Here is a 12682-nt window from a genome sequence, read left to right as displayed (position 1 = left end):
GATCCAGCTTCGTAGGTTGACTTGACATCTTCCCAAGAGCACACTCTGACATGAGAGTCGTCTGCGAGATACCAAATGTCGTTGTCGTCTCGCACATAAGCTGTGTAATGTCCACAGTCGTGAGTGCCACGGTGGGCTACAACAGCATACAGCTTGTATACAGTAGCTACCGGTGCTTCAGAGTCTTTCATGATATATTTCAGGTCCAGTGTCTCAGGGAAAGCAAACCTTGTGCCTGTCTTGACTATGTCAGTGGTATCTCTGCCAATGTTCCTAACACGTTCGATCCTCATACACACAACCTGCGGCAATGTCACTACCTTGCTGGTGATTTCAACCTGAGTTCCTGTGTGGCAGTGTGTACAATGGCAGTCACAGGTGGTGAACGTGATGTCAGTGTACAGTTTGATATAGTCCTGCAGCTCTGTGGGGAGATTATCACCTATCAAGACGGTGATCGAGTTGGACTTATTGAGTGTGGACTGGACTGTGTTACAACGGAGGCAGCGCACACGGTCCTCGTTCTCAATGTCCCACAGAGAACCTATCCTCTTAGCTATCCCACAGTCGTCTGCTAGAGCGTTGATGATGCACTTGAAGACCACGTCTGAGTCCTCCTGAACATCGAAAGGGGCTCCTCTGTACAATGTCATTGCGTTTACTAGTAAGCTCGGATCACACGGTGACATGTTGCCTTTGGTCATATCGTAGATGAGACACCTAAGCCTCACTGCCACCGTATTAGGAGACCGGGGATCTTGACCATCGACCAGCCGAATGATGTCCCGTAGCTCACGTGTCCCACACAGCACTTGGACAACGCTGTTGATGCTGCAGTAAGCCCCGTAATTGATCAAGCCGCGCATAGTGTAAGGTGGACAGGGAGACCAATCAGCCTTGGCAGAACAACGACACAGATTCCGATGTGACCCAGTCGACGGCAGTTTAGGATATCCAGTACTTTACGACATTTAGTACTCAGTCACGCTGAATGTCCTCACGCTATTGAACAGCTCTCTGAGAGATAACACAGACCCCTCGGGGTTCATTAGAACCAGGAGTATTGTCATCTTGTAATAGTCGAGCGTGAACTCCTGCACGGGTCCCTGTCGCTTACACTTTGTGAACAATATCACAGGGGCCCACTTGGAATCGATACGGGACACTAAGTCGTGTGTGAAACAGCTACCGTCGTCAGTCAGTAACTTTGACCGTTCCAGTTGATCTATCCTGACAACCCCAGAGAGGGCAGAGAAGTTCAGAGTCACCTTTGTCAAACCCTGCGTACAATCTAATGTCGTCACTTCCAGCCTAGATGATCCGAATATCTTCACCCTCATCCTTAGCACTATGTTCCTAACCAGGGTACTCAGCTTAGAATCACCCGGGCCTTCTGCTGTCTGGTTGCCTCTGTAAGGCTGAGGTTCTCCGTATACCAGCAGTTTGCCGCTGCTTTTATTACGAGGGTCTTCTTCCCCACCCAAGTATGTCAGCCAGTCTGGTATTTCGGACGTGTAATCTCTGAACGTGAAGTATCTACCAGGTAGAGTTAAGAGGTGTGGACTTGTCCTTTCGTCGTTATTGAATTGGCGCAACCACTCGATCGACTCGGTCAGTACCTGCGAGGTAGACGTGGCAGTACTGGGATTGCAAAGCCATTTGCACAGGTTCGAGTCCGGTAAGTGCTTTGACACCATAGTAGTACAGAGACCGGTCAAGTTCTTACATTGGTCACTGAACATCGAGGCCAATGGCTTGTTGAAGTTCCTGCTCAGATAAGGGACAATGTCGATCATCACAGCTCCTTTGCCGATAAGGATATATCTCCATTCGGTCATGTGAGTAGGCAGCAACCGCATATCTAGGGCCGCCTTGAGCGTGAGAAACACTTGTAGCAGAAAAGCGTATACAGAGTTAGGTGAGTCTGCGACGGTCCAGTTACACACCTGCTTGCAGTCATCGAACAACTGAGCGTATTGGAAGATGAACACATCCTTGCGCATAGAACACTTACACAATCCATTTCTTGGACCAGCAAATATACCAGGGTGCATTTGGGTCATGCTCTGTGACTGGATGACCACGCTGTCTTTGAAGCGTGCTATCTCCTTCTCGTTGGTACTCTTCAGAATGACCATGGTTGTGTTTATCTCCCCCTCGATCCTCTTGCCTCTCATACTCACCCTACCCTCTATATCATCACCGATATCCTGTACTGGCTCTGTTGCCGGTATGCTGCTGGGTGGTTTCCGCGTACCCTCGCCACTAGCGTCAGCACTGTTCCCCTTGCACTGGCTGACAATGTGGTTGTCCACACTGGCTCCCGCTTGGCCTACGGTGAGGTCTAGAGCCTTGATCATCTTGCCTCTCATATTATTCACCCTAGCCTGTATAGCATCCCCGACGGCGGCCAGTATGCTACTGGGTGGGTTCGATGCATCCTCGCCACTGGCTTCAGTAATGGGCCCCTGGGACGGCCTGACAATGAGGTTGTTCACACTGGCTCCCGCTTGGCCTATGGTGAGGTCTAGAGCCTTGTTAGAGCTATCGCCCACAGGCGCTATATTACAATTGCCATTGTTGACTATCTCATCACCCAAATTGCTACAGCTCAACATTTCTGTCAAGTTCCCACTCCATTCAATGTTATTCAAATCCTGGAGAGATACATCCCTTGACACGTGCCCCGCATCAGTTGTGACCGAGTATTCCATACCATAAGCCTCCTTGGGTTGGACAGGATGAAGTTCATCTGTCGGTTTGTGTGTCTGTTTCACATCTATTATGACGGAGGGGTGAGGATGGAGCTGATGCTGTGGACGGTGTTGGTTCGAAGTACCCTCGTCTGGATTATCTACGTACACCCCGGGAGCCATCTTGGCAGGTCTGACCCCGGCCCGAATGTCTGTTTCAGCAACCTTGCGTTTGCTATACTTGCTCTTGTATAGACATTCGAGCTCCGTGGCTTTGCTCGAGTACCAACTGTACGGCTGGATAAGATCAGGAGCCAACCTGATAAGGTCTATTCCGTAGTACACTTTGGGATCGGACCCGATCACTGTAACCGGGGATTGAGTCGCCGATCTCTCTTCCACAAGTTTAGTGAGGTCCTTGGGGACACAGTCCTTGGCCACTATCATGTCGGTTGACCTGTAGTTCCCTACCTGTACGGACAAGGGCATCTGTGTGGAAGGTGTCTGAGCATCCTTGACATCTATCGCCAAACACTGGTATCGTTTGAGATTAAGCAGTGTGGAAGGAGACCATCTCTCTTGAGGAAACAGGGTAATGCATAGCACTCCCATATGGACAAAAGCTTTGTCCACTATCTTGGAGCCAATGGCAGAGAGTTTATGGCGTATAGTCCCCGCGCTGGGCCTTGTGTGTTTGTATTTCGCTTGGAGGGAGCTAGCGTCTATCGATCTCATGTAGCGTATGTCCAAAGTCTCATTGTCATCCGGTCTGTAAACCCCTACCATATCGGATAGATTGGCAGCGTATGTCATCTTACAATAATCGTTGTCCGAACCTTTGTATTGGAACAAGGGCGAGCCGCTGTGTAACTCCCACATCACAAGGTACCAGCTGAATATGTCGCTCCCCATGGCCGAGTTCAAGCACCACAGCACTTCGGGAGCCATGTTAGTGCGGTTGCCCCGAGGCTGATCTGGGGTAGAGAAGTTGCATGATGTGCCAAAGTCGCTGATCTTGAAAGCAAATGGTATTGTATTTCTATCAGGCTGGTGACAGACCAAGACGTTCCTGTGCGTGAAGTCCCTGTGCTGGATGGTTCTCGATCGCAAGTATTCAAGCCCCCGGAGAGTGTCCAGTTCTACTAAGGGGACCACTGAGGCATTTTGTATACGCCACATGAACTCCTGTAGCGAGAACAGTGCTCGTTCCATGACTACAACTGCTCTACCTCCCAATTGATAGCCGGCAATGTCACACCAAAAGCCTCCGAACGTGCGGAGGATGTTGGGGTGTTTAATTGACACGCCGATCATCACCTCCTCCACCTGCGAGGCAATGTGCGCGTAGCGACTAAATTCATTGTCTATGAAAGGAACACTCCAGTCCACCATTTCCGGAAAAAGGTTGGTCTTTGCAACTAGGTGATCGTTAACTTGAACCGTCACCCCAAAGCCTCCTCGACCTAGCACCATGTCCGGTCTGGATACCAGGTCTTCTATGTCAAAGTCACATTTCGACCCCCTCGGCCCTGATATGTTAGCGTAGATGCTCCAGTGATGTGCGCTTGCGGTAGGGCTTAGAGGCTTGTATATTCGCCCAAATTTGTCTATGGTCACTTTGGCTGTCCTAGGTGTAGTTGTCTTGTAGCTCATAGTCGAGCAGCCATCTATCACTGGATGTTCCTGCTGAGGCATTGCTTCGATGTCCTCAAGTGTAGCACTCGCAAATGTCGGGAATATGGGCGTCCTGAGTTTGTGGACTGAGGTCTGTGTTTCCTTCATCAACTTGGCAATCCTCGGACAGTAAGGGGCACTCGCACTGCATTTTATCACCCTGAACAATACGATTGAGTCGTATTTACAGCTCATCATGATCGCTGGTGCCGAGTGGCGTTTTATGTATACCACTACGCGATCCTTACCCTCTAGCTGAGGTTCGTCTGAGATGCTCACCACTCCGACAGTTGTGAGACTATGCTCTGTGATAACATTGTTGAGAACTGTTACCGTGTCCTCGTTCTGTCTGAAGGTGAAGCGTTCAGGTTTTACGCCAAGCCACACCAGCACGCTTTGAACATCGTTATAACACAAGGTCTTAACGTGAAACAAATTGTAACGCTCTACCAGTCCTATCAACCTTTCGGCATTGCTTATGGTTTGGTTCCTTAACTGGTCCATTTTCCTTTCGATAGTCCTGACATCTATGACATAGGCTATTGATCTGTAATATATCAGGTGTAGTAAATAGGAGATGAACGGTTCGGTTCGTAGAGAGATCGTGTTCTCTGAACACGCTTCCGTATCACTGTTTGAGTGCCTGATCGTGGCAGGAGCGCCAGCTACGGGTCTGTTCCTAGACAGTGGGTTGAAGAGTGGAGAAACTCTCCAGATGACATTGCAGGTCTTGAGAGATATGTGGAAGAGAGCCGATACCTTGTATATACCCAGAGGTGATGTGGAATCTCTCCATCACATGGAATGCTGTAGCACTGCGCGCAGCGGAGCACCTATCCCTGATCCGATATTATCCGAGCCTGGCAAATTATCCAGATACTACATATATCTGTTGTTTCGTTACTGTATCACTTCAGCTGGCCCGACGACATACAACCAGCAGGGTATGATGAGTAACCGCATGATCCGCATGGGTCTGTGTGAACCCAAGACAAAAACTTTTCCCTTAGGCGATATACCCAGTGGCTGGCTCCTGTCTACAGTGTCTCCAACCCTCCCCTCAGCTCCACCTAGCCAAGAAGGAAGCTTCACGAATGGGTTCCCTCAGTACCTTCCCCAGCCGCAGCATTCACCTCAACCTCTAGAGAATCATCTGTATCCCCAGCAGCAACATCGTCATGCTCGGCCACAGCAGCATGTCCGGCAGTATAATGGAGAGGTTGACTGTACCAATCCACAGGAACAACGCCTCGCTTTGCAATGCACCACCAAACAGTTATATCCAACTCTGACTGAGCACCAAGCTAGTGAATCCTCCCATATGAAGCACACGAGGGGCCCAGGTACTAAGCCAAAACCAAAGAATCTGTTTACGAAAGCGTGTTATGACTCAAACGTTGACAGTGAGGAGGAGTATTGAGTGTGTGTGTGTGTGTGTAGACCATGTAACCATAGTACCGGTCCTTAGTAATAAAGTGTCTCAAACAATAACAGTGAGGAGGAGTATTGAGTGTGTGGGTGGAACATTATATGCCTTACTGTACCAGGACTTTTGACTGTGTGTGTGTGTGTAGAAGGGTGGAACATTATATGCCTTACTGTACCAGGACTTTTGACTGTGTGTGTGTGTGTAGAACATGTAAGCATAGTGCAGGTACTTAGTACCACTGGAGTGTGTCATATACCTTTATGACACAACACAGCCTCTACAAGGCACTGAATGTAATAGCAAACATTGTACAATATCACTCCCTGGGATTGTACAATATCACTCCCTGGGGCTAACCTGGTTGAATAAACGGTCATTGTTTTATGTAATATCAAACAGTCTACAATAGCAGTCCCTGAGTTAGCATGGTTGGAGACACGGTCCGTGTTTGGAGGATATTATTCTTTAAGAACACTAACAGTGGTGCTGACCACCTCAGCGAGGCTAATCACCACAGACTGCAATGGCAGCAGCAGCATCCACGAGACCACATGATGCGATGGCCTGTACGAGTGAGGTGATACCGGCGGAGAGACAGAACACAGAGTACAATACTTTAAGTGTCGAGGCTGCCGCTGGTCCCACCGTTGCCACCCAGCGCAGTAGCGACATGGTGTGTGGTGTGTGTTTTGAGGCGGTGCTTGAAAAGGACAATCCGAGGGAGCGCCGATTCGGAATTCTGCCCAACTGTAGCCACTGTTATTGCCTGGAGTGTATCCGCACGTGGAGAACGGTGAAATGTCACGATATCAAAACCGTTAAATTGTGCCCGGAGTGCCGAACTAGATCGCACTTCTTCATCCCGAGTGATCACTGGATCGAAGATGAAGAGGACAAGCTGAAACTGATACAGACGTACAAAGATTTCCTTGCGAGTAAACCGTGTCGATTTTATGATCGAGGTCCTGGTACTTGCCACTTCGGCTCAAAGTGCTTCTACAAACACCACTGGCAGGAGGGAGTCCAGGATGGAGTCCAGGATGGAGTCCAGGATGGAGTCCAGGATGGAGTCCAGGCCCACAGTTTCCAGCCCCAGACTATACATCCCATGTGGACGATGGTGTGGACCGAGAACGGTTACACCTGGCGAATGTCATCTGAGACAGAACAACAGGACACCGGGTACCATTTTTACCTGAATCAAATGTTGCTCATGTTGATGGCTGATGACAATTGAACGTATTCAGCCTATTAAACGTCTGCTGCGTTAGAGCTATAGCTATTATCCACAAAGCCACAACCTAGGGATGGACTGTCCTTATTGGTAATAGGCATTTATGATTTTGTTGTCATATACATGCAAAGTTCTGTATTCCAACAATAATATCACCTTTGTCTCTTTTTAACACTAATTGCTATTTTTGTACACCTGGGATGATGTTTATTGTGTTGATGTGTCATTATTACAAAAATAAAGTCCGGACCTTGACAAAGTGTTAGACTATGCATCTTTATTGTAACATCACAGCACAAGGACAAGTTCACACATACACCAGAGTGCGGCGACATTTCTAAGTGTTCTTGAAAGAGGTAGCTCCGGACCTTGACAAAGTGTTAGACTATGCATCTTTATTGTAACATCACAGCACAAGGACAAGTTCACACATACACCAGAGTGCGGCGACATTTGTAAGTGTTCTTGAAAGAGGTAGCGCCGGACCCAGGGTAGTCGATTCTGCCTAAATCGTCTCGATATCCTTTGGCTCGATAGCTGCGTTTTCCAGGGGTGGACCTGTTGGTATCTGGACACTCTGAGTTCCCGTTACGCATCCTGTGCACCGTTCTCAACCGGAATCGGCCCTCTGGTCTCCCTTTCCTTGCTCTCACAGGGGCGCCCAGTCGATCCTTAACCGATACTCGTGCCTTGCAGTTAGAGACACTTAGGGCTGTGCTACGGGGAGAACCGTTGAAACTTTTGTTCTTGACAACCACTCGATCCCTTATTGATAGGCTCTTTATCTTGCACGATAAGTTGTCGATTTCCAAGGGTCGTCTTTTCCTTGGGGTAGGTGGAGAACATTGCCTCCGATCTACCAATAGTTTCTTCGTCAACACCTTTCGTAGCGTATCGCACAGGTTCCGATGTTGTGTAGCGAAAGATGCTCCGTAGTCATCCATCAGCTCTCTGTGTGGGATGGCTAGAAACATATCCAAGGTGACATGCTTGAAGTTGTCACTGTGACAACATTGGTCCCATTCTGTCAGATAGGACTGTACAGCCATGACTTTCAGATGTGGCTATTGTGTAGGAACCTATGTTGAGATGTGTACACTGTTAAATAGAAACTATCTTTGGGATATGTAGACTTTATCTACTCTGACTAAATTGTCCTGGTTGGAGACATCAGCAGCCACGGTTGAACACGGTAACCCCGGTCAGAGTGCTTAGACACATCGGTGAGTGGACCCGATCGGATCTCTTAGACCTGGTTGATGAATCAGCCGATCGGACGTTACAGATCACATAGACACATCATGGGTAGGATGATTCAGGCTCAGTTGGAGATACGAGCCCTGATCCTTAATGTATTCTCCATCTGATAGCCCTTGGTGAAAGGATATATAAACATACAGTCACAAAGGGCACATACACTTACAAATGTCCACAGATCAGAGAGAGAGAGAGACCAGAGTAGAGGCAGAAAATGGAGCTGACAAATAAATTCAAGATGGCCAACTACCTAATGAGAAACAAAGACGTCTTCCAGAAGCTCGTGGCAGCAATACAAGACCACAAAAACATGGAACTAGATAGTATACTAAGAGCAACACTACGAATGATGCTTAGGAGGCAGAGGTCAGACGCCTATGTGAAATACCCCGAGACTCTGATCAATATAATGTACACCTACTTCAACAGGGAGGTTGCCTGGACTCTTATCGTGGACACACTCCGAAAGCACCATAGTGACTTCAGAATCACTGACATCGAAGCGCACGGCCTTGAAGGGCTGGCTAAGCATGATAAGTATCGTCATTCGAACCTACCTTCAATATTGGAAAACACACTGGCCAACCTCAGCCACGCTGATGTGAACCGAGTGAAACTGTTGCTGTCATGGGAGATTGTCAAGGGGTACAATCATATTCCCTACGGTGTCATTGAGAAGAAAGATATTTACGACCTAGCAGATCAGATTTACTCTCGGCAATTTGACCACGCAGTCTATGTGATGACTCTGATCCTGACACATATAGAGCAACTGGACCTTGTCGTGGAACTAACCTCGGCGTCAACTGAAAAGAGGCAAAGAACCAGAGTGTCCCCGAAGCCAAAATGATGCCCGGTGATAACCGATTGTTCGGCTCTCCCGCAGCACTGAAAGGGGTTATCTTTGTCATGTCAATATATATATGTAACCCATCTTTTGTATATGTGAAATAAACCCCATACCTGCCGTATGTACTAATAGTGCTTGGTTATTGTGTCTGTTCATTGTGCTATACAAATATAACCACATTTCATGTTGATGATACACGGGAAACAAGTGTTAAAGGAAAGACATTTGCCAACACGCACAGTGTACCTCTGGGTAATGACCTGTGTATAGCCTTAGACAACACAGTAGAGTACATCCAGTTTTCGGACACTCTCACCTTCACAATGTTTAACCATGACGAGTACTACAGTGGTTACTGGTGGATTGACAACGAGGACGATTGGCTCAATATCTCCTTAATAGCGGCTCCGTTGATGATTGTTTTTGGTTTAGCACTGCTGATAACTCACAAGACCTGTAGCAAACGGGCATCGTCCCCTATTTACACACCGTGTTCACGTGTACATTCGCTGCAGTATGACGCCGTGTATGTCCCCACAACGTGCAACTGTGATGGGGTTAGATGCGATGGGAACGGCCAGTGTGAAGGCAATGTCGTGGAAGCTACAGACTCCTCTGCGATTCCAGTTGTGGTCAAAGGTAACTATATCTCCGGGCCATATATAGCCTCTTGCCTTGCTACACCTGACACATACAAGTGTGGTTTACTGTCTGTTTCTTACTCATCCCTGTACATCTGAATAGAACCACAACAGATCGGGATGGTCGTGTGACACCGGGACCCGGCTAGAGTGAAAGAGGATGTGTAGCCCTTCTGAAATGTGACATTAGGCTATCTCCATGAACACACTTCAGCTGTGTAACCAATATAATACACTATTTCAACACATATCATATTCATTGTATACTTGATGTATTGTTTGTTCGGACCACCAATAAAGAACACTACCGCAAAACCACATTTGTGTCTGTTTATTAGCAGGTCAACTGAGTAACATCACATGCACATTAAATAGAATCACACCGAAATCAAAGGCAGTCTGATGTATCTTGTCCTCTTTGCACATAGCACATATATGTAACACAAGCAAAGGATAAGTGACAGCACAACCATTATTAGGACCATAGCAAAGCTCCATATGCACAGGTCTGTGTCAGGGAGGCTCTTGTCTGAGTGGTACAAAGTACTGTTATTAGGAACATTGCTTATAGTACCAGACATGGCTGGTCCTCCTTACTCGAGAGACTGTCCTCGTGCCTCTATATATAGGATAGAGGCCTGGTTATGTGTACAGGAGTTCACCGGTACCACTTTTCCGTCTTCAGATGAGCCTCCGAACCTGACGTGTCAGAGGCACAGGCCACACATAGTGTTAGGTCACAATAGCTTGGTACTCTAGGATCTAAAACATTTCCAGCTTTTATAATAGTAAAGGTTAGTGGTCACCTACTTGCAATTGTCACAATTGAGTATACGTTGACATTTTAATTTCAGTTCTAGGTCTGACAATAGCTTCAGGTGGTGATGACACTTCTGTCCTTTCAAAGTGGTGGATTATCACCATTAATATCAACAGTCTGACCATACGCCTGTGTATTACTACTACATAAATATAGTAATTCAATGACTGGATAGATTAGACTCGGGTGGATGCCTGTGCTCTCATAAACAGGTGCATTTGGTCGGAGGATTCAGCATTATTCGGGTAGGCTGTGTGTCAGTGGATAACAAAAAGCATAGATTCCTAACATTGGTTGGATAGGTTAGACTCGGGTGGATGCCTGTGCTCTCATAAACAGGTGCATTTGGTCGGAGGATTCAGCATTATTCGGGTAGGCTGTGTGTCAGTGGATAACAAAAAGCATAGATTCCTAACATTGGTTGGATAGGTTAGACTCGGGTGGATGCCTGTGCTCTCATAAACAGGTGCATTTGGTCGGAGGATTCAGCATTATTCGGGTAGGCTGTGTGTCAGTGGATAACAAAAAGCATAGATTCCTAACATTGGTTGGATAGGTTAGACTCGGGTGGATGCCTGTGCTCTCATAAACAGGTGCATTTGGTCGGAGGATTCAGCATTATTCGGGTAGGCTGTGTGTCAGTGGATAACAAAAAGTATAGATGTCTAACACACGACTGGATAGGTTAGACACGGTTGGATGCCTGTACTCTCATATACAGGTGCATTTGGTCGGAGGCCTAAGCTGTGATGTGATGAGTGAGCATCCACTCACTGCTACAACTTTGGAGCCTCACCATTGGGTGAAATTATGAGCCATCTTGGGACCATGGGGCTCAACCCTATAAGAAGTACCTCAGCTACTATGTTGAGCCATTATTTTCTAGCCTGTCTACTACTCAGCACTAATACCATGTTGTACCTTACCATAGTCATCCGATGGTGTTGTACCCCACTGGACCACATCAACTTTATCACGGATAACATAACAAAGTGGTATATGAACAGGTGGTCATACAACGATACTAGACATTTGACAGTTATCTGCATTGAGATTGAACCTAAAGGGACTACCAACTACATAACCCAGTTAGTACGTTTGATGCAAAATCTCTGGGTTGAACCGAATGTCAATGTGATGGAGTGGGGAAATGTGGATACCTTGTTGGGAAACAAAAATGCGTTGGGTGTTGTTAGTAACACCTACAGTGTCACCCACACTGACAGTAGGCCAGGACTCAGTTTCTATAAACATTTGAGTAACACAGTGGCATTAGTGAAAGGGTACGACTGGACGATACGGAAGGGATCGACCGTCGCAGACAAGTTGACGAACATGAAGCTGCACTGTCAACATGTAAGTTCCTAAACCTTGTAATTACGTTAAACGTGAAATGTCTCTGTTTAGGCCTTTGTTAACAATTGTTTGTATGTGTGACCCATAGGAAACGCACTGTGTCACTGTTGTACTGACTGGGTCATCAACCAAGATGATAACAGTGCAATGTCAAGAACCCCAGAGGATATGCGACTTGATGAAGACATACGGGATTAGATGCTCCAACGTCTGGGATTCCAACATAGCACTGTCGGCAATGGCTCCTTGTACAGCGCTGTTTGACCACAATATGATGCTAATATATGTAGACATGGTCCCCCACACTGATAACATTTGTCAGGACACCAACGTCGACACGTTCTACCACAACATGAAATACATCACAATAAAAACAAAGGGCAGAGTACTGAGACACAGACCCTACACGATGCCTCTTCGCAAGTCGGCACATCTACCACCACAGCCATTGACCAGTCGTAGTAACACCATCTCAGGGGACTCTCTGTCTGAGAGTATACCACTTGCCCTGTACTACAGTGATCAATGGGCATGCCTAAACACCGTTATGGAGTCAGATGGTCGATTTGTTTCAAATGTCCAGTGTGTATCTCCACATTATGTGTCTAAAGATACATGTATGGTGGAATTTGAATCAGACCAAAACGTTGTGCTTACAGGTAAGCAGATCATTGTATTGTAACTATACCCTTCAATGGACGTTTCTGTACACTTCACTTTCTGTACAC

The 12682-nt window shown here is 47.1% G+C and overlaps 1 protein-coding gene across 1 annotated transcript; it reads left to right on the top strand.

The window, feature by feature from the left end:
- Positions 1–5960: 5960 nt before the first annotated feature.
- LOC120039932 (probable E3 ubiquitin-protein ligase makorin-1) lies at positions 5961–7274 on the top strand. The gene has a single exon (XM_038985248.1). It carries the CDS (start codon positions 6320–6322, stop codon positions 7031–7033), a length of 714 nt encoding a protein of 237 aa, XP_038841176.1. The 5' UTR covers positions 5961–6319; the 3' UTR covers positions 7034–7274.
- Positions 7275–12682: the final 5408 nt, after the last annotated feature.

Source organism: Salvelinus namaycush, unplaced genomic scaffold (assembly GCF_016432855.1).
Source record: "Salvelinus namaycush isolate Seneca unplaced genomic scaffold, SaNama_1.0 Scaffold3104, whole genome shotgun sequence".
Classification (NCBI taxonomy): domain Eukaryota; kingdom Metazoa; phylum Chordata; class Actinopteri; order Salmoniformes; family Salmonidae; genus Salvelinus; species Salvelinus namaycush.
This window is presented reverse-complemented; position numbering and strand designations above follow the sequence as displayed.